Source organism: Myotis davidii, unplaced genomic scaffold (assembly GCF_000327345.1).
Source record: "Myotis davidii unplaced genomic scaffold, ASM32734v1 scaffold1182, whole genome shotgun sequence".
In the NCBI taxonomy this organism is placed as follows: Eukaryota; Metazoa; Chordata; class Mammalia; order Chiroptera; family Vespertilionidae; genus Myotis; species Myotis davidii.
In genome coordinates this window covers 505,054-527,492 of record NW_006293525.1, presented here as the reverse complement: position 1 = coordinate 527,492, position 22,439 = coordinate 505,054, and the positions used below count along the sequence as shown (strand labels likewise).

Here is a 22,439-nt window from a genome sequence, read left to right as displayed (position 1 = left end):
TGGTTAGGGGTAATCAGGCAGCCAGGCAGGCAGGCAGGCGAGTGGTTAGGAGCCAGCAGTCCCGGATTGCAGGAGGGATGTCCAACTGCTGGTTCAAGCCTGATCCCTGTAAACCAGCAGTAGGATATCCTTCGAGGGGTCCCAGATTGCAGAGGGTGCAGGCCGGGCTGAGGGACACCTGCCCCCCACTCCCCCGCACGAATTTCGTGCATCGGGCCACTAGTTCATTATAGAACAAATGTTTAACACAATTTTAGGCACAACCCAGCAGACAGGGAAATAACGATAATGAAGTGGAGGGGCCTAGGAGGCTGTGGCGCCCCTTCTCCCTGGTCCTGACAGATGACCAGCTCGGTCTTCCAGACAGAGCAGGAGGGGGGGCCAGTCCAGGAGGATGCACTCCTACAGCCCCACCCACAGCCCCTGCATCGAGGAAGACTGCTGGGGACACCGCCTGGCTGATTCGCACTCGCCCTCTCATCTGAAATTCTGAAACTTGATACTTCTAGTGTCATTTCTCTCTTCTGGTTTGAATATTCTACAAAACCCATCATTTCCTCTTATTGTGTAAATAATGAGTCTACAGACAAATGTCTCTTCAACAGACTTTCTAGAGGCTTGTGAGTATGGTCTAAGGCAGTGGTTGGCAAGCTGCAGCTCAGCAAACCGCGGCTCGCAAGCCATATGCGGCTCTTTGGCCCCTTGAGTGTGGCTCTTCCACAACTGCGGCTCGCGAGCCACATGCGGCTTTTTGGCCCCTTGAGTGTGGCCACGAAGGTTCAATCGCACTGTACGTGCGCGCCCGCACGTGGTATTTTGCGGAGGAGCCATGCTCAAGGGGCCAAAGAGTCGCATGTGGCTCGCAAGCCGCGGTTTGCCGACCACGGGTCTAAGGGAAGAGCAACAGGGTGCCTTGCTCCACAGTGGGCAAGCCTCTCAGATCCCACAGCTAAGCAGCAGATGATCACGCACTGCAGTGCAGTCTACAGACCTTGTCACATGGAAACCCACACCTGAAACCTATTCTGATCATATTAACCAACTAGTGGCCTGGTGCATGGATTCGTGCACATTTGAAAGGAAATTAATTAGAAGAAATATTTTAATATTACTATTCGCCCTATCTCTATAATAGAAGTGTCAGAGATGAAAGAAAATTAGTAAAATGTATATGAAAATAATATATAGATTGATTAATAAACAATAACAAGATATAACTAAGATATGATATAAAAACAACAAAAACATAAAAAACATTGATAAAAACAATGACGGATAAAGTGATTAAACTTATTCTAGTATCTCCCTGTACACCACATTAAGAGTAAAAACACTATCAGAGTGCTTGACTCATTTCCCTTGGGATGAAGCATTTACAACTTTAACTTTAATGTCACACGCTCTTCGAACTCAAGAGAAAGCAACATATAACTGACCATGTCCGAAAACAGGTTCAGGTAGGAATATTCCTACTATGTCTAGAGTTTGTCCTTGTGATTTATTAATAATCACTGCAAATGCTGGCATCATGGGAAACTGTCTTCAAATTAATTTAAATGGGAGGCGGGGGACAAATATCACGCATGTGTTTATTTTTAAATTGCCAGTGCACATTATATGTACTGGGCTGTCGGTCGGACATACGGTCACTTAGCCTTTTATTTATATAGATGTCACCCCGATAAACTTAATTAGAAAAGAAAAAAAGGGACGCATTGCAGACACCACCACCACCACTACTACACCATGTGGACTCCAGGTGGCGCCACAGCCCAACACTCACAGGCTTAGCTGGATCATCCCAGCAGGAGCCCTCTCAGCTTCATCCCCGCCAAGTCTATTTATATTTAAAACATAATTATAACAAGACATTGTTATAAATATCTTTTCAAAATTTATACTCACAGTGTTATTCTAACACTGCTGTAGAAGCTTGTTCTATCAGTGTGCTTACAGACTTAGCGTCTTAGCATGTGTGGCTGCAGCACTTAAATAGCTACACCCTCAGGCACAACCACCCAGGAGCCAGACTGGTAAGAATGGAGAGCACACGGCTCAGCTCCAGGCGGGTGCACAGGCTCTGGCAGAAGCTCTACACCTGCCACTCCTCAGGGACTTCACAGGATACAGGGGACCTCGCCTTGTACTTCATTTTAAGGGTAAGTGATATAACCTAGAAAACTTCTTTCTTGTTTTCCTCCTCTTTTCTCGTTACAATTCAACATTGTTTTTGCTCCACTTCAAGTGCCCTCATTCAAACTTTATTATTTATAATACAACTAGAGGCCCGGTGCACAAAAATTTGTGCACTCAGGGGAGAGGGGGGTCCCTCAGCACAGCCTGTGCCCTCTCGCAGTCTGGGACCCCTCGGGAAATAACGACCTGCTGGCTTAGGCCTGCTCCCGGGTGGCAGAGGGCAGGCCTAATCCCTACGTGCAGCCCCTGGTCGGGATCAGAGCAGGGCCGACTGGGGAGTTGGGGCACCGCCCCCTGTCATGCACAGAGCAGGGCAGATTGGGAGGTTGTGATGCCACCCTCAGTCACGCTCAGGGTAGGGCCGGTTGGGAGGTTGGGGCACCGTCTCGTCAGACTCAAGGCAGGGTCTATGGGGAGGTTGCGGCGCCACCCCGTCACGCACAGAACAGGGCAAAACAGGGGGTTGGGGCGCTGCCCCGTCACACACAGAGCAGGGCCTGTGGGGTAGGGGGGTTGGGGCGCCGCACCCTGTCACACACACAGCCGCAGGGCGATCGGGGGTTGGGAGCTCCCTGCTATCAGGCACAGAGCAGGGCCGATCAGGGGGCTGGGGCGCCTTCCCCTGTCAGGAACAGAGCAGGGCAGATAGGGAGGTTGTGGCCCCGCCCCCGTCACACACAGAGCCGCAGGGTGATCAGGGGGTTTGGGCGCTGCCCCCTGTCACGCTGATCCTGGTGCTGGGAGGCATATTACCCTTTTACTATATAGAATAGAGGCCTGGTGCATGGGTGGGGGCTGGCTGGTTTGCCCTGAAGGGTGTCCTGGATCAGGGTGGGGGTCCCCCCTGGGGTGCCTGGCCAGCCTGGATGAGGGGATGATGGCTGTTTGCAGCTGGTCACACACCCTTCAGGGTGGGAGTCCCCACTGGGGTGCCTGGCCAGTCTGGGTGAGGGGCTGAGGGCTGTTTTCAGGCTGGCAGGGGACTGAAGCTCCCAACCTCTCCTTTTTTCCTTTTTTCTTTTTTTATTCTGGGCCACCTTTAGCTCTGAGGCTCCAGCTCCTAGGCCTCCGCTCCTGAAAGCAGGTATCTGGTTTGTTTCGGTTCTATCGAAATTCTGTATCAACTCCAGCTCTGAGATCCCAGCCAGCTGAAAGCTGGTTTCTGGGGTTTTGTTTAGCTTCTATGTGTTACAATGGTTCTTAAACTGCAAGCTCAGAGGCCGGCAAGGCAGGCGGGGAACACTGCAGTCCTCCATCACTGAAGCAAGCAAGCCTCCTGTTCAGTTTAAGCTGCCTGGCTGCCGGCCACCATCTTGGCTGGCAGTTAATTTGCATATCACCCTGATTAGCCAATGGGAAGGGTAGCGGTTGTATGCTAATTACCATGTTTCTCTTTTATTAAATAGGAGGATGACCTCTAATCCTTCTTCAGAACAGAAAAAAAACATGGCAAATGGGAGGGAAAATAGATGATTCAAGAGATCTAGATCTCCAACATACAAAATTCAGTTTTCAGGGCAGAAAGACCAGTGCAATGCAGCCACTGGCCCTTCCTCCATCAGTGCCATGGACTAGGCACTAGCCACACAGACCCCAGTCTGGAAAATGAGCAGGAAAACTACCAAGGATGCACACTCCCCACCCACAGAGAGAGCAGGACATTGGGGACACTGGGCTCACCGCTGACCTGTATTTGGTCTGAGGGTCTCCGATTGGGATGACCACATTTGTGCACCTGGAAACAATCCTCGTGTCAGTTCTGTGCCTGCAAACTATCCCAATCACTATTAACTGCCCCTATGCCCTGCCGACGCCACAGAAATCCACTCCTGAGAACAGAGGCCAAAGTTCTTGTCATTCACTTATCTGGTTCACTTGTCATTACTACATACACATAAAACTAACCCTAACATCTCTCTCGGAACCCAAAAGTGAGGGGCGGTGGAAAGGTGTTTAGAAAGCTATTTGTTACTCTTCCCTTTTAGGAATTCTCAGTAGTACAGGGAGATGCCAAACACATCAAGAATGAATTACTTGTATCAACTCTAGCCTGAAATGTTTCCCATTCACTCCTGGAGCAGAGAGCACTGTGTTACCCAGAAACCTGCCCATCAGCAGTGTCAGTGCTCTGTCTCAGGCAGGCCGCCTGGGGCCCGGAGCGAAAGCGCTGTTCCACCTGGCAGGAAGGGCAGGAGCAAAAGCGCTGCTCGAGGAAACCAGGTGAACTGCCTCCTCGCTGGTTTACCAACAGGGTCTAGAAGCTGCAGAGACGGGGTCCTATAGAAAACCTGGTCTACAACGGACTGGAGACCCACCATTTGCTGCCCAGCCCCATGGGGACCCTTAACCCCTAGAGTGCCGGGAAGCGCAATCGCGCTCCTCCTGTCTTTCACCAAAGTGCCGGGAGTGCTATCAAAGCTTTGAAATGGCATCCAGTTCTAAGTCTGCTTTTATTAGTGATGATGATATTGCTAAATATGTCAATGTAATAAAGGTTTCCTTATGTTTTTGAATACGTAACTTCATTTACTTGCGATTCATAATTTTTTTCCTAAACTGCTGTAAAATCAGCAAAAATGCCTTGGCAATTTTAGCATAGTTCCTAGGATATTGGTTGGCACTCAAAGGGTTAAGCACTCAGAATTAGCCAATTTTAAGAGACCAAAATACAGTCCACATTATTTCCTATTTGTAAAATCTCACCCAAGTCCTATAGCTGTTAATGTGAGAGGCTATTTCTGGAAATTAAGGTCAAGAAAGCTACTTTAAAATTTTTTAATTATTACAAATAAAATGTTTGCAACAGGGGAAAAAACTAAATATACATGTGCATATGTGAACTTTAGGATAATCTGAGGATTTCAAAGCATCATCTGTTCAGTTGGAATAGTTATTCCATAAAGTTTATATGTAAGCACGTGAAAATTCCCAACTAATCGAACTCTGGGGCAGAAGTTCTGACAGCAAGTGTGCACAGGAGATGTAACACCTGCCTCCTCCTCCTCCTTCTCTTCCTCCTCAAAAGCATTATTTTAACATGAAGTAACCAACACTTCATGATAAACCAGGAAGTGACTGAGTCATGGGCTGGACAACGGGCACAGGCGCAATGGGGCAGGTGCCCACCTGGATGGGTCCCACTGACATGAGCAGGCTCTTCAGCTGGGCGTCAGTGGTGGATGACGACAGGCCTTCGACAGACACAACGCAGGGCTGCGGCTTGCACTCCACCACCCGCAGGTTCTGCTTATTTGGCATCGGGCGCCCGCGGCCCATTGGCCCTGCTGCTCCCCGGCCTCTGCCATGCATGACGACCTGCCAACGACAGGAGGGACTGATCAATTCAAAAGCTTTTGTTTTTTGGCACAACTACTAAGATATACAAGTGAGCAAATAACTCGGAACCCGTTCAAATACACCACGAGCTATAGGATTTTCTCTAGTTTCTGCTGTGCTCAGAAAAGAACTTAATATCTGAAGAGGACACCACCGCCCACCAAATGTGAAAGGAAAAGACAAACTGATCTGGAGCCCAGCAGGGACGAGGCGGCACCTCTGTTCCCTCCGTGCTAGGGGTGAAGCAGCAGGCCCCCGGGATCCAGAAATGCATGTCAGCTGCACACTTAGGGTTCAGGCTAGTCCTAACGGCCCCAGAGCCTGAGTTTCTCCCTCCGTACTCCAGGCCAACTGCGCAGGGATGGTGCAACCCACTGCCACCACACAGGCACCACAAGTCACCACCCCACAGATCCAGCTCACGTGGTTAAGTATGCACGTGCACTGGCACCCTGAGAACTGAAAGGCCACTTCTGCCACAATGGTCCCCTGGCTGCTGCCCTTTACATTCACCTGCAGAGCTTTAAATCAAACCAAAAGCCCAAACCAAGGACAGAGGGCCTCTACCCTCAACTCCAAAATTAGGACATCACTGGCCTAAGGTGGGGCCCAGACCTCAGAGTTGCTAAAGCTGTCCAGAGTTCAAAACACTGTTCTGGGACCTTTAAAGAAAGAGGACAGAGCTGATCTTTCTGGTCTGTTCCAACTAGGAAACAAGACAGAGCACTGGTGCCAAGTGTTTCCTTGAAAACTGAACTCATCCAGCACAGGACATGCGTGAAAAGCAGCCACAGAGTGGGTGGGACTAGCCGCACCAGACTTCCCAGGCTTCCTACCCAGACTTGGCCCCACAACTGTGGGTAGAAAGGAGAGCATGCCAGCTGGCCATCTCCAGGGCACAGCTGAGGACAGCAGGAAACCACCGCACCCTGGGTGGTGGGTGCCGTCCCAAAGCTGAACCATTAAAAAGTCATGACAGGAAGCATGCCGGCACTCCTCCCCCACACCATTCCAGCCTCACACTCGCAGCTGGCAAGGACACCGCTGTACCTTCTTGGCGGGGTGAAGCCCTTGGATGCTCTTGATGCCCGGAGGGCCTGCTGAGTACACGTGGGTCCCGACCGGCAGGTGCTGGGGCGGCTGAAGGGCCCCCTTGGTCAGCGTCACCTTGCGGGCAGGCTGCGGCCTCACTTCCGGAGGCGGGGCAGGCCGCTGGGGCTGGCTGTCCGGGTGGAAAACGCTCTCGCTCTCTCCGCCCTGCCGACAGGAACAAGCAGCCGGTCAGTCTCCGCACAGCCCGGCACCCTCCCCAGGCGGACAGTGTTCCACTGAGACACAGACCACCAGATGCTAGAACACCAAACCTGTCATTTTACTAGAGCCACCAGGACATTTTTTACTTGACAGTGTTTGGGTTTAAATAACAGTTTTGAAATGAAAAACAGTAAGATCTTGGATTGGCATACCCACTCAAGAGGTCTGTAATTAAAGGAAAAGCTGTTTCGGTCAGTAAAATATTGCTTAACTTGAAAAATACTTCATACTCAACATGCATTTCCCATCTGCACGAGTACCTGTGTTAGAATCTGAGAGTGTGCATCATCCATGATTTTAACTCATACCTCCTATTTAAGCTGAAGGGAGGCAGGCCAGCATGCTCCCTCCTCCCCTGGCGTGGCCATGCATCCTGGGCCATGTCCAGCCCTTCCCTCCTCGGACACAACACTGCACACGGACTGGGGCACAGCTCCTCCTGTTGAGTCACAAGTGCCATTTCCAACCCGAGTCGATGACTCAGAGGAGGAGCTCCTGCCTTCCATAGAGCCTTCTAAGTATCAGAGGCCTAACCTTTTTGCATTTTACTAATGTTTCCTCATTTCATGACCTAAAACACTGTTCATCAGTGAAGAAGTAAGCACACACTCAAGCTACACTGATAGCCATAACTCCACCAGGTAGCAAAGGCCCTGGCGGTGCCGGTCGGCCACTTTTAGTGTGAAGTGTAGCATCTTCCCAGCAGGGAGCTGGTGACCAGGACGGAAAAGTGGATCCAAGAAAGTCAGACCTGGACCCGCTGAATTATGTCATCTTAACGGAAACGGATGCTTGAAGGTGAAAGCAGACTCAGACCTCTACGAGACTACACTCTGCTCCAACAGAAACAGAAACATTCCGGCCAATGTCTAGGTAACCTTCCCCAGTGCAGCCTGCTCAGTTATGGAGTATCTCCAGGAGAAGCTTGGCAAATTAGCCCAGAAGCAGCCCGTATATTTTTCTGTCTCTTTTCCCTCTAAATGTGTCTTTTGAAAACAGTTTAATGAAACAAAGGGAAGGAACAGGGGCTGGAGCAAGCCAAGAATAGGTAAAATGTTTGCAATAACTGCCCAAATGGGACCTAAGGAAAAATGAGATTAAAAAGTCACAGTCTTCCGGCTATGGAAGCATGGAGAGAGCAGAAAGCCTCCCCACCCCCAACTTGAAGCATATAACTGGGCAAACAAGCATTCCAGGACTCAGAAGTGGAGGAGCAAGAGCAGTGGATACAGGGCTGTGGGATAGGAAATCCCAGGAGGCTGATTGAAATGTCAAGCAGCACCATCAGCGAAGTCGGTGGAGGAGATAGGAAACACCCACAGATCTGATGGGCTCTGATCTCGGTCCTGTTTGCAACAACAGTCGGCCAGCCAGAAATCTGAGAAACTGAGGAAATTCTGGCCATGAAAGAGCTACTGAAGGCCTACGTAGGTCCTCCCCATGCAGCTGACAGAGCCTCAGGAAGCTAGCAGGAAGAGCCTGAGTGGGCTGCAAGTGCCCACTCTGACCACTCAGATTACCTGCAAAGGGCCTCAGGAACCTGGACACAATCTCTTCCTGACCTAAAGACTGACCACTAAGCTATGCAATAGGGCCAATCCTAGGAAACCAGGCTAATAAGAATAAAAAATGGACAAAAACTATTTTGAACTGAATAAAAATACAACATATCAAAATCTAGCGGATGTAACCAGCCGGCATGGCTCAGTGGTTGAGCGTTGACCCATGAACCAGGAGGTCATAGTTCAATTTCTAGTCAGGGCACATGCCTGGGTTTCAGGCTCAACTCCCAACAGGGGTTGTGCAGGAGGCAGCCAATCAATGATTCTCTCTCATGACTGATGTTTCTTTCTCTCCCTCTCCCTTCCTTTCTAGAATACGTGTGTGTGTGTGTGTGTGAGTGTGTGTGTGTGTATTTATGTATGTATATAAAGAGCCAGGGTCTGTAACGTTCAAAACGACGGAATGTATAACCGAACACTGGAAGTCAGTCCTGGGTCGTACTGAGGGGGCTGCGAATCAGGACCAGAGAGAGGCCCAGAGAGAGAAGCAGGGTCTGATCCACAGCCTCTGTGGCAGCTGTTGATCAGCCCTTGCCTCTCTTTCTCTCCAGGCCTCGCCAGCAGCCACGGGGGCTGCTGATCAGGCCCAGAGATAGGCCTGGAGACGCTGACTGGCATAGAAACTGACCAATCAGAACCAAATCTGGGTGAACTGTGAAGTCAATGGCTGCCTAGGAGGTGGAGCTTTTGATGCTGACAGGCATAGAAATCGACCAATCAGAACCTAATCTGGGTGAACTGCAAAGGCAGAACCTAAGGTGGGGGCTGAGGAGGGGTTTTAAGGGCAACAACTGTTTGGTGTAAGGTGTAAGAACGCGGTTCAATTTTTTAATGACTAGTTTGGCAGTATAGTGCATATGGCTGGCTATCAGTCCAGATATAGGGATTATGTATTTTTGTCTGCCAAGAGCATCTCCTCCTGCTCAAAAAGGCTTTTCCTCCCCATTTAAGCAATCCTATCCTATATAATCTACCTATACTAATAAAAGGGTAATATGCTAATTAGACCAGGTTGACTGGACATCTTCCAGTCATCCAACTTCCTTCCGGACAAAGCCATGATGGTGGGGGCTGAGGCAGAGGCAATTAGGGGTGATCAGGCCAGCGGGAGGTGGGGAGGGCAGTTGGGGGCAAGATCAGGCTGGCAGGGGAGGGCAGTTGGGGGTGAGATCAGGCCAGCAGAGGAGGGCAATTAGGGGCGATCAGGCCAGCAGGGGAGAGCAGTTAGGGACGAGATCGGGCTGGCAGGGGAGAGCAGTTGGGGGCGAGGTCAGGCTGGCAGGGATCAGGCCTAAACTGGCAATCAGACATCCCCCAAGGGGTCCCCAATTGGAGAGGGTGCAGGCTGGGCTGAGGGAACCCCCACACACACATGAATTTCGTGCACCAGGCCACTAGTGTGTGTGTGAGTGTGTGTGTGTGTGTGTATATAATCTAGGGGATGCAACTAAAACAGTTATATCAGAAAGGAAAAGATACCTATAATCAATAACTTGAACTTTTATCTGAATAAACTAGAAAAATAAAAAGAAATCAAACCCACAACAGAAGAAAGGAAATAAGATCACAGTGAAAGGCAATGACAGAGTAAACAGAAAATCAATAGAGAAAAATCAAAGTTGGATTTTTGAGATCAACAAAATTGATCACCCTTTAAACTGACCAAGAAAAAAAATAAGAGAAAACACAAATGACTAAAATCAGGAACAGAAGAGGGATTATCCGAACAGGTACTACAGACATTAAAAGGGTGACATGAACAACTTTTTATCAACTAATTAGATAATTTCGATGAAATAAAGAAACTCCATAAAAGATGCAAGATACCAAAAAGAGACCATTAAAAATCTGAGAAACGCCCTAGCTGGTTTGGCTCAGTTGGATACAGCATTGGCCTGCGGACTGAAGGGCCCCGGGGTTGATTCTAGTGCCTGGGTTGCAGGCTCAATCCCCAGTAGAGAGCGTGCAGGAAGCAGCAGATCAATGATTCTCTCTCATCATTGATGTTTCTATCTCTCCCTCTCTCTTCCTCTCTGAAATCAATAAAAATATATATATTTAAAAAAAATCTGAGACAACCAACTCATTAAAAACTTCCCAGAAAAAAATGTCCAGGCCCCAATGAATTCAGTGATGAATTCTATCAACTATTTCTCAAATTTGAGGGACATAAGGTGTGAACGCAAAAAATACGTATTTCTAGAATCCACTCCCTGGGAATCTGGGTAGTTCTTGGCTAGGACAGGGGAATCTGCATTTAAAAAAAATAAAAAATAAATAAATAAAAATTTTAAAAAAAGGCCACTCTTTCAGAGAACAGATAAGAGCTTTGCCCAGCAGGTCAGCCTGAGCACCGAAGGGTCACAGGTTTAATCCCCAAGCCTGGTCAGGGTGTGTCCACAGGCAACCAATTTGATGTGTCTCTCTAAATCCATGCTCCTCTCTCTCTCTCTCTCTCTCCCCACACACACCCCCACCCCCACTTCTCCCTTCAACTCTCTCTCTCTAAAAAAAAAAATCAATGGAAAAAACATACTCAGGTGAAGATTAACACAACAAAAAACAGAGAGGAAGAAAATATTTCCATTCATTCCTTGAAGCTGGTATTACTTTGATTTAAAAAAAAAAAAAAGCGAAAGACATAAAAAAAGGAAAAGAAGGAAAGCCACAAAAGAATATACCTTGTGAACACATGAAAAAAAGCCTCACAAAATATTAGCAAACTCATGCAGCAACAAAGAAAAAGCACCAGACACCAGAACCAAGTGAGAGCTGTCCCAGGAGTGCAGGGTTGTCTTAACATTGGAAAATCAATCAATAGAGCAGACTACATTCATGAAGGCAGGACCACAGGACCTCCGCACGGAAGCAGGACATGCTCCCATCAGGATCATTCAACAGACCAGGAGCAGGAGTCCTGTGGTGAGAGGCCTGGAGAGCTGAGTGCTCTCTCCTTAGGACCATTTCCAGCACACCCACCACCTGGGGAGTGTTTGGATGCTAGTGATCCTGGGCTTTACTCCAAAACCAGATTTGAAGCTCTGAGGCTGGAACTCAGGCGTAGCATACATGTTTGCAGTACAGTTTGATCAGGAGTATACCAGGGTCTGCACCGACACTGTCTCCCTCAACTCCCCTCCCTGTAAACATTATCATCCTCTTTACAATTGAAAACTCCAGGCCCTGGGTCACAGAAAAAGTGCTGGGCCCTGTTGTCCCCCTGGTAGGGGAGGCGCTTCCACTCCCATGACTGCTTCCAGCATGGCTATGAAAACAGAAGGACTAACCATCATTCAAGTGAATTAAATGAAGAACAACTACGATAATGCTGAATTTTTGAAATTCTTTCTAGAAATCATGCTGAGCACTCAAGGCTTAACGATGTTATTACATTTTTTTAAGAAAAAGGTGTGTTGTTTTTTTTCCAGGAAAACCAAGGTGGCAGCATAGGTAAACACTGGTACTCACCACCTCCCACAACCACATCAAAATTATAGCTAAAATACAGAGCCATCATTCAGAACCACCTGAAAGCTGTCTGAATGATAGTCCAATAACTAGAGAAGTAAAGAAGAAAAAACATTAAGACTGGTAGGAGGGGCGGGGGCATGGAACAAGCTAGTCCAGCACCCACGTGTGGCATTTTTTTAATCTGAGGGATATCTCCAAGGCCTCCCATGAGAAACAGGGGGTCCCAGCTGCACAATCAGACCCCTAGCCCAGGGAAGAAAAGCCCCTGTAACTTTGGGCTGTAAAAACCAGGGGGGATTGTGGTTGAATGACACAGAGATTGCTGGAGTCCCAGGTGTTCCTCTTAAAGGGTCCATGCACAATTTACACAGCCTTGCTTCCTCTAAGCTCCAGCACTGGAAGGCGGCTTTGGGGGGATTCCAGGGACATACAAGAGGAACTAGACCAGTGATGGCGAACCTTTTGAGCTCGGCGTGTCAGCATTTTGAAAAACCCTAACTTAACTCTGGTGCCGTGTCACATATAGAAATTTTTTGATATTTGCAAGCATAGTAAAACAAAGATTTGTATTTTTGATATTTATTTTATATATTTAAATGCCATTTAACAAAGAAAAATCAACCAAAAAAATGAGTATGCGTGTCACAGGTTCGCCATCACTGAACTAGACTGTCTGGCATTGGGACAGGAACTCGGGGGCAGTTTTCTCCCAGACAAGGGTGCTCGCAGGGGTCATTTCTCCTGTACTATGACCTCCTCCGTCACAAAGCTGACTGACAGCCACATCTGAGTTTCCATCAGTGTGGCTCACACTGTTCACTCTGCCCTAGTGATTCCCTCAGGCTCTGCCCCATCCAATTTGTTGCCCCACCCAAGCTGTTTGAAGCAGCTTTCCCATATGCCCAGGCTTCAGGCATTGCTAAAATCTCTTACACAAGCAGCAGCTGGAGTCAGCATACCCCAAACTTATCAATAAAAGGCCCAAGACCCAGCACTAGCACCAGCCTGCCTTGCATCACAGCTGGGCCTCACCTGGGGACTTCCTAGCCCAATATAACTAGCAGCCATCTGCAGATCACTCTGTGGTTCCTGCTGGGTGGCCCGAGGCAGTGGCTGACTTTGCACCTCCCAGGAAGCCCCAGAGCCAGTGTACCCAGTAGACAGCTTCAGATCATACCAGATTATAACTCTACCATCCACAAGCAACACACTCAAGGGGCAGACTCAGTGAGCACCAAAGCCCCACTAAAGTAAGTCCTGCTCCATAGGGGTGTCTACTGCACAGCAGCTCTTTCATTGCAGACACAGCTGGTCCTCACAGCCAATTGTCCTGGAAGTCAATTCCTCCCAGTGACACCAACAGCAATCAAGGCTCAACTACAACAAGACTGCACACAGCCCACACAGGGGCACACTCAGAGTGCCCAGCTCAGGTGATGGGGTACTGAGCCAGTGGGCCCTGCAGGACACCTAATACACAAGGCCACTCTACCAATTCCAGGAGACACAGCAGCTCTACCTAATACACAGAAACCAACACAAAATGTGAAGACAAACATCACAAATGAATGAAATGAAAGCAAGCAAACTCCTGGATACAGAGGTCAAAACAATGGTTCTAAGATTGCTTAAGGATCTCAATGAAAGCTTCAAGGGACTTAAGTGAGACTTTCAAGGAAATTAATGAGAACATCAAAGACATGAAAAAGTACCAATCAGAAAAAAAGAATACACTAACTGAAACAAAGAACAATTTGCAAGGATTCAAGAGTAGAGGATTCTGAGACACAAATTAACGATTTGGAATATAAGGAAGCAAAATATAGCCAATGAGAAGAGCAGAAAGAAAAAATAACCTGAAAATATGAAGATTAGTGTAAGGAGCCTCTGGGACAACTTCAAGTATACCAACATTCACATTATGGGGGTTCAGAGGGAAAAGAGAGCAAGATATTGAAAACCTATCTGAAGAAATAATGACAGAAAACTTCCCCTACCTGGTGAAGAAATAGACCTACAAGTCCAGGAAGAGCAGAGGACCCCAAAGAGGCCCACACCAACACACATCATAATTAAAATGCCAAGGGTTAAAGACAAAGAGAGACTCTTAAAGGCAGCAAGAGAAAAGCAGTTAATTACCTACTGTCGGCCGATTTCTGAACAGAAACTTTGCAGACCAGAAGGAAGTGGCAAGAAATACTCAAAGTGATGAATAGCAAGGACCTACAATCAAGATTACTCTACCCAGTAAAGCCGTAATTTAGAATTGAAGGTCAGATAACGAATTTCAGAGACAAGAAAAAGCAAAAGGAGTTCATCACCACCAAACCAGCATTACATGAAATGCTGAAGGGTATTCTTTAAGAAGAAGAAGAAAACGAAGACGAAGAAGAAAAAATTAATAGATCTAAAATATGAACAATAAAATGGTAATAAATACATATCTATTAACAATTGAAAATCAAAATAAATGAGCAAGAAATCTAATGAACAAAACGAACTGATGAATAAAATAGAATCAGAGGCATGGAAACATGAAATAGACTCATGAATCTCAGAGGGAAGGAGGGTAGAGGGGTGGGAAGAGATTAAAGTGGTGCAGGCCTGGGATAGGGCAGGAACCGGGTGCAGGGGTACACGGAGGGGGAAAAGGGGGACATCTGTAATACTCTTAACAATAAAAAAAATTTTTTTTAAAAGAAAAGGTTTTTTTTCCCAAATGAGAGAACAATTCTTCCTTTTCAAATTCTTACTGAAAAATTTTAAGTCCAGAGTTATTTCAGTTAATAGTTTGGCTGGGAAAGAGCCAAACTATCCTTGACTAGTGTGGCCAAACTCACACAGGAACAGACCAAATTGAATGCACACATTTATTTAGGAGTCTTCTAGAACTTAGGCATATAGTTATAGCACTGAAAAATATAAATTAAAAAATGCTGTCGATTCAAATCAGAAATTTCAGAATTCTGTTATCTGAACATAAGGAGATAACTGTCATCGGTGGCTGGCAGATGTGTGGTAGTCCAAAAGAGTGGTTGGGGTCCCAGGGCAGCCTTTTGTGAATTCTCCTCCTATAAGGCCTACCCCACCATTCCTTCCACTGCAGTGCGTTTAGACATGATTTTAAATATTTCACTTCCTTCAAAACAGATGCGAAAAAAAAAAGTTAGGGCCCGGCAGGCATGGCTCAGTGGCTGAACATCAACCTATAAAACCAGGAGGTCCCGGTATGATTCCCGGTCAGGGCATATGCCCGGGTTGCAGCCTCAATCCCCAGTGTGGGGCAAGCAGGAGGCAGCCAATCAATGATTCTCTCTCATCATTGAGGTTTCTATCTGTCTCTCTCCTCTTCCCTTCCTCTCTGAAATCAATACAAATATATATTTTTAAAAAGAAGTTTGGTCTATATTACACCAAACTAGAAATATTTTGTTTTTTCCCCCAAAACAATTAGCTTTTAATGTACCATAAAATGTATTTTAGAGTCATTTTTCTTAAATATAAAGAAAGCTTCCTGAATTAAGAAAGAGTAGAGAATACTTTTTATCAGCTTAATCATTATAAAATAATGCAGTCTGTAGCCACCATCATGAGCAGGACAAATTTATTTATAACGAATGGTTTAAATGTACAGATAAAAAGGCCTATTGATACTGTCAGGGCACCCTGCAATTTGACAGATCAAATCTTATTTTCATTCTTAAAGCCCATGAAGAAGTGATATCACTGACTTGCATTCACTAGTGAGCAAATTGATTAATCCCCCTCTATAGAAATCTCAACTCTTGATTACACCTATCAGACACTAAGCAGCATTATTCTAGAGTGACAACACTTTGACAAATTCCCCAACCATTTTTCTCAGCCTTTGTGGCCCTGCTAGGTTGTATTAACCCTGATGAAAAATTAATTTTCCTTATCTTCTCCTAAACCCCAAAGTCCAAATCCGCCAAACTGGCAACTCTTTCTGTAAAGGTATTATGAAAACCTCTAAAAGATTAATTGCATGTCTTCAGGTGACATTAAATTAATTTCTGTACTCATGACAGACACTTGATACTCCGTACTGAGAGGACAGATAACATTGTCAGGACACACCAAAGGACAGTGGTTGGGGTCCCAGGGCAGCCTCTTGTGAATTCTCCCTCCGATAAGGCCCACCTCACTGTCAGGGCTACGCACGATCTCACAGCCCCCAGACCTCCCCGCACAGGTTTCTATTAACCACACAATGCTGGGCCTCCCCCTGTAATCTTCAGCTCACTCAGAAGCCGGACGACAAATGACGTGCATGCTACACGAAGTTCCTAAATGCACACACATTGAAGGCTCCGTTTTGTCTTTGACGGACAAACGCTAAGGAGAATCAGCAGGCTGACATTCTCATCCGGGCCCCTTGGTCAGTTCCCTCATTAGAGCTGCAGCCTGCGGTGCGAACACGTCCCTCTGGCAGCGTCCACTATTCTCTGCGATAAGCTACCCCGCACACGGCGAGCACACAAGCACTTCAACAAGGCCCATCTAGACGCTCCCTATAAGCTCGGAGTGGGTCCACATGGGCTGAGCTGGGTTTCCCGGAGAAGAACTCGATGGGCACACACACTGGATCTGACAGCAGGTGGCAACATGGCACAGAGACTCAAGGGCTCTCTCTCAACATTCTCTTTCCCGGAGCTTTGTTAGGTTTGGGGAAATCTTTAAGAAGCAAAATTAACTGGGCTTTGGGGAACAAAGCAAAACCCTGAGCCTCTGAGGGAGTCATACCCCCGGCTCTCCAATTCCTGCCACATGAATCTTGGTCTGAAAAGGAGACAACTGTTAATGTGGGTTCCTCCAGCCACAGAGCCATGAACTCAGACTCTTTTCTTTCAGAGAGAGCCCCCTCCCCGCGCCCCTGCAGGGGTGAGGCCAGGCTCTGCAAGGCAGAAGCTTCCTGCCTGCCCTGGCTGAGAGCAGCAGGCAGGCAAGGTGGGAGTTGGGCTCCCACGTCCTGAGGTGCCTCCCCACTGGTCCCTGCCTTCTCTTTCCCGGGAGCAGTGTCTTTCCACTCCGTGTCTTTCCACTCCATTTCCCTCACTGTCTGACCGTCCCATCACAGGTCTGTCCTCTGCCACCTCATGTCTGACTGCCTTCTCCTGGCCCCGGAGTGGCCTTCCCAGTTAGAAAACGGGCTGTGGCTTCTTTCCCACAGGAACTTTGCCCGCGCTCTTCCCCTCTGCCCAGAGGGCCTGTTCCTTCCGTGCTCTCAGGCCATCCCACCTCCTCTGCAGTCATTTCTCAGGTCTCCCTATCAGACACGCAACACCCGCTGTCTGCTGTGACCTGCGATGGTGACACGCTGGAGCCTGCATAGCACCTGGGGGCTAAGGAGCTGCTCTTTCTTTGCAGCTGCACACAAAGCTCCTCAGCCCCAGATCAGGTCTATTGCGACAGCCACCGCCAAGTGCACCTCCACCCCTGCCATGGAGGGCAGGCCTGAGACCTCCTCAGGACACCCTCCTTCCATGCAGTACCCTGACCTCAGTCCTGCCAGAAGAACATGCCTAACACTAACCCTGGTCCACAGAGACTCATTTTAATATTTAAATAGTGGTGTTTAATCCTCTTGGAATTCTCATACAAGGACAATCATTCAAAAAATGAATTCAATGCAGCAGAAAGTATTTTCTACTCATGTTGATGACCTATTTCAAGAAATGTAATATACAAAAGAATCCAACCGATGTAGGAGAGCTCTTGAATCACCTTCAGTCTTGGAACTCACCATAGATGGATGGACATGCTGATAGGGCCCAGACGCAGTGACACCCAGCGAGCAAGTCTGGGTGTTCTGCACCAAGAGGACACAGGGCTGCTGCAGAGCTGAGGCTCAGAAGCCATAAGAGGAACCTGAAATTCTGCACCAAAAAGCAAGGGTGTGTCTAAGGAATGCTGGGGACACTCCCAAGGAGAGCACCAGCGTACCAGGGCACTCCCACACCAACAGGGACCGTTCCAACACCCAAATAAATAATGTTAAAAACAATTCATTGTATAAATAAGAATTCAAAGCCCATGTTGCTGTAATAAATGAACAAATAAATAAGTGAGGGAAAAAAGAAAGCTACTCCTGCAGAAACATGACAGCTAACAAGCAGAAAGACAGCGCTGGCCCTAGAAATGTCAATGCTGTTAACACGCTGCAAATCCACAAGAAATGGGATCATTAATCTCAAAGCTCTTCCCATGAATTACTTATCAAGTACAAAGGGTAAGACGATAGTTTACAATAGAGAGACTTGGCCGACACCACCTGACTCAGTGATCAAAGTGCCAACACCGGACAAACCACCGGTAGGACCCAGTGAGGAGGACACAACATCCTTCTGTATATACCTACTAAAAACATTCGCCTGACACCCATCATGAGGAAATGGGAGACAAAGCAAATTAAGGGGCATTCGACAAAATATTTAGCTAAGTCCAACGTGGAGGCTGACACGACAGACCAGGCGCTAGGAGCAGGTCCAACGTCGAGCTGAGGTCTAGTGAGACAGATAACTTCAACATTCAATCCCATCGATTAATTTGGACCAGACTGTTTGAATTCCAAAAATAAAATTGGACCACAAAGGGTTAAAAATGTCTGAAGAGCCCAGCCGGTGTGGATCTGTGATTGAGAGTTGACCTGTGAACCAGGAGGCCACGGTTTGATTCCTGGTCAGGGCACATGCCAGGGTTGAGGGCTCAATCCCTAGTAGGGGGCGTGCAGGAGGCTGCAGATACTCATCCCTCACATCAACCTTAGCAATTTCATTTATAGACTAGAGCAGTGATGGCGAACCTATGACACGCGTGTCAGAGGTGACACATGAACTCATTTTTGGTTGTTTTTTCTTTGTTCAATGGCATTTAAATATATAAAATAAATATCAAAAATACAAATCTTTGTTTTACTATGGTTGCAAATATCAAAAAATTTCTATCTGTGACACGGCACCAGAGCTAAGTTAGGGTTTTTCAGAATGCTGACACGCCGAGCTCAGAAGGTTCCCATCATCGGACTAGAGACTGGGGGTCAGAAAGATGAAATAACTGTTCAGGGTCCCAAGGGCAATGCATTGTAGACAACCATCCGAACCTGGGCCAGCGTCAGGCACAAATGCACTCTCTCAGTCCTGGGGAGGGAGCGCTTCAACCTCTATGCTCCGTGAACAGGAATTTCCAAATGGCCACACAATCAGGATTCAAGAGAGCGCCCATGAAGAAAGTGAAGGAGGACTGCGAGCGGTAAACCCAGACAAGCACGGTCGCCAGGACTGTGGAAACCAACAGCAAGAAAGAAGCCACCCGGAGCTCTTTGTGAAAGGCTTCCTGTGCCCGCCATGCACTCGTTACAACCACGAGGAAGAACCATCATGAACTAACGCCACTTCAAAGATAGGCAACGAAGAGCAGACTAAACGCCCGCCTTAAGTCGCAGGCTCTTTCATTTTTCAAAAAACCCAATTTAATAAAATCTAAAGGTAAGTTATTTGATTGTAACGCGATACGGAAACTGACGGAAGAGAACTCTGTGTCGAAGCACCATCACCTCACAAGTCCAGCACAGAGAGCCACCTGGGGAGGCTGGAAAGCACCCGCAGTGTGTGCTAGCCTGAGTGCGGGGCGCCTCTCCCTCCCCGCCCCAGGGCCACTCCCTGACTGCACTTTCAGGAACAACGCTGCAGACTGGCTCTGTCCTGTCCAAAGTCAACTACTTGGACCAGGAGACCACTAATGCAAAGAGTCATGTAATTAACTACATCGATGCCAGCCTAGGTCAGAGAAGAATGAAGGCAGTGGTTCTCAACCTTCTGGCCCTTTAAATACAGTTCCTCATGTTGTGACCCAACCATAAAATTATTTTCGTTGCCACTTCATAACTGTAATGTTGCTAAAATTAGGAATTGTAATATAAATATCTGATATGCCGGATGGTCTTAAGCGACCCCTGTGAAAGGGTCTTTCGACCGCCAAAGGGGTTGTGACCCACAGGTTGAGAACTGCTGAATTAAGGAAATAAAACAGACTCCCAAGTAAACCTCTCTAGGAAACCTTATAAATATGATACTGTACTTCTGTACTAACAGGATGTAAAAAAGCTCTTTGTGAATGTACAAGAACACAGAAATTAATTATATGAACTAATACTTACCAACTATTTAGTTAGTTATGAACCTGAAATGCATAAATAATACCCTGCACAGGTACAGTACATAAGCTGATCCTCCCAAATGCTAAGACCCTGTCAGAGCCTCACTGGAGTTGCCAGTTCAGACCTGGGCTCACGGCCTAGCCCCGGGCATTAACGCCACAGCTGACAGAAGAGAAGGACCAGCAGGGACAGAAATTAAAGTCAGAAGAAATGTGCACATACAGCACTTAACAGAACTGTTTGTTTTTGTATTGCCTGAAATAAACACAATTAAGAATATGCTCTCTTAAAAATAGCTCCTACCCACACACACTGCACACACACACACAACCCTCGCCATTAGAAAATACTATTTATTCCAGTTCAGAGAGACACAAACAAGGCATTTATCCTCGGAGAGTTGAAAGTAGCCAACATGCTACTGGAGGAACTGTTGGGAAAAATCCTCGTGGAGATTGCAAACAGGTTGGTTAGTTAACTTACTACTTAACACATTGCGTACCGCATAGAAATCTCTAAGACATACGCCAGGGACCGCACGTTTTTGGGCAAACCGCACGTTATTTAAATCATCATAATGCACTTTAGGTGTTGTTTTTCAATAATTATAACATTTTTATTTACAAAAACAATTAAACAATTAAAGTTCCTAGCCCTTTTTTAACGTATGGTACTGCATAAAACATTTTCCTCTCTGAAGAGAGACCAAACAAAATTTACACAAGTATCTAGATTCGCTCCTTTTTCCATGGGCGTGAAAAATGAGAACACTCGTGAGTGGTCCTTAACAGATGGCGTGCGAAACACGAAAAAACTCCTGAGCGGTACGAAATGTGTTAAGAATTAAAAAGAACTAAAAAGCTACTCCAATGTTTGGCAGATAGTTATTTTCATGTAAAATTCCTCTGTTGTTTTTCTGTGTATTGTAAAATTATATAGCATAGTTGTAGAACAGCGGTTCTCAACCTGTGGGTCGCGACCCCTTTGGCGGTCGAACGACCCTTTCACAGGGGTCACCTAAGTCCATCCTGCATATTAGATATTTACATTACTATTCATAACAGTAGCAACATTACAGTTATGAAGTAGCAACGAAAATAATTTTATGGTTGGGTCACAACATGAGGAACTGTATTTAAAGGGCCAGAAGGTTGAGAACCACTGTTTTAGAATATAGCATGATATGAAAAATATTTTTTATACTGTAGAAAAGAGAGCAAAAATTTAACTAGCTCAATTCTTTGAAAGGAAAGGTGTTGATTCATTTGCAAGCTGTTCTTCGACACGGAGCTAGCTGAGCCCCCAGCTCAGCTGCCAGCCCACCAGGACCCGAATGCACTTGGCTTCCCTTCTTACAGCCACAGCCTGCCCATGGAGGCCACTGGAAAGCTCTGTTCCCGACCTTGGCCCATGCCACCTGTTTATAACTCAAGGGGAAAGTGAGACACTAACCAAGTGTGCTTAAGACAAGGTCAAAAGCAAAGGGCCACAGACTCTGGGAACTGATTAACTTTTGAGTTGTCGTCTAAAAATAACAAAGGCATATAACAGTAAAATAATGTGATGGAATATAGGCCATCTCCTCATCAACATTTTGAATCACCATGAACGGAGGTGAGAAAAACAGATTCAAGTAAAACAAAATTATGGGTCCTATTAATATGGAATTTCTGATTCATATTATTCTATCAAAAGTTTTAGTCTACAAGCCCAGAAATAAAAGCAATTAACACTGCACTAAGTAAATAGCTCACAAGATGTTCCCAAATGGGCACAGCACAGGACATAACGCCACACGTGCCCCTTCACGGTCCTCTGTGCACTGTCCTCCCCGTAGGGCCTGCAGGGTACAGGCTGTGGTCTGTTAAGGCATCACCACTGGCCGGCTTCCCCTTTCTTCCTCAGTTTATAGACAAACCACACACACCAGTACTGTGACAGGACAACAATTGTACGGACCACCCAGAATGTGCTGCGGAATCCTGTCAGTACAGGAAGGCTAAGCCCCCCTCTATAAAAAAGCAGGTATCTACACATGGCTTCTTGAAAGGACAACCTGTGCCATGGACGTCTGCCTGCCTCTGTTCAAGAACTAAATTGTCCAACCCGGGCTGGAAAACAGCAATGACTGCCTTAGCCTCAGGGCGAGTGATCACAGGGAGACAGACAGAAGTGTGTTTGCACTCTCAGGTGTGCAGGCCAAAGCTCTAATCCCTGAGCAACACCGGCCAGGGCCACTGTGGTTGCACTTTAGAACTCTGCTCATCCTGTTGCCCCTGAATCTAAAGCTACACACGAGTCACTTGCTTTGTGGTAAAGGAAATTTTGTGTTTAATTCTGTGTTCATAATTCTACCACAAATTATCCTCAAAAAGAATCTAAAA

General features: G+C 46.9%; 1 protein-coding gene across 1 annotated transcript in view; it reads right to left on the bottom strand.

Annotated features, from left to right (window-relative positions):
• The window catches only part of RBM33 (RNA binding motif protein 33), a 140,833-nt gene that overhangs the window by 11,065 nt on the left and 107,329 nt on the right, over positions 1-22,439 (bottom strand). The window contains exons 16-17 of the mRNA XM_006767157.2: positions 6,583-6,789; positions 5,323-5,511 (exon numbers count right to left, since the gene is read on the bottom strand). Coding sequence (XP_006767220.2) covers positions 5,323-5,511; positions 6,583-6,789 — 396 coding nt within the window. The remainder of the gene's footprint in view (positions 1-5,322; positions 5,512-6,582; positions 6,790-22,439) is intronic.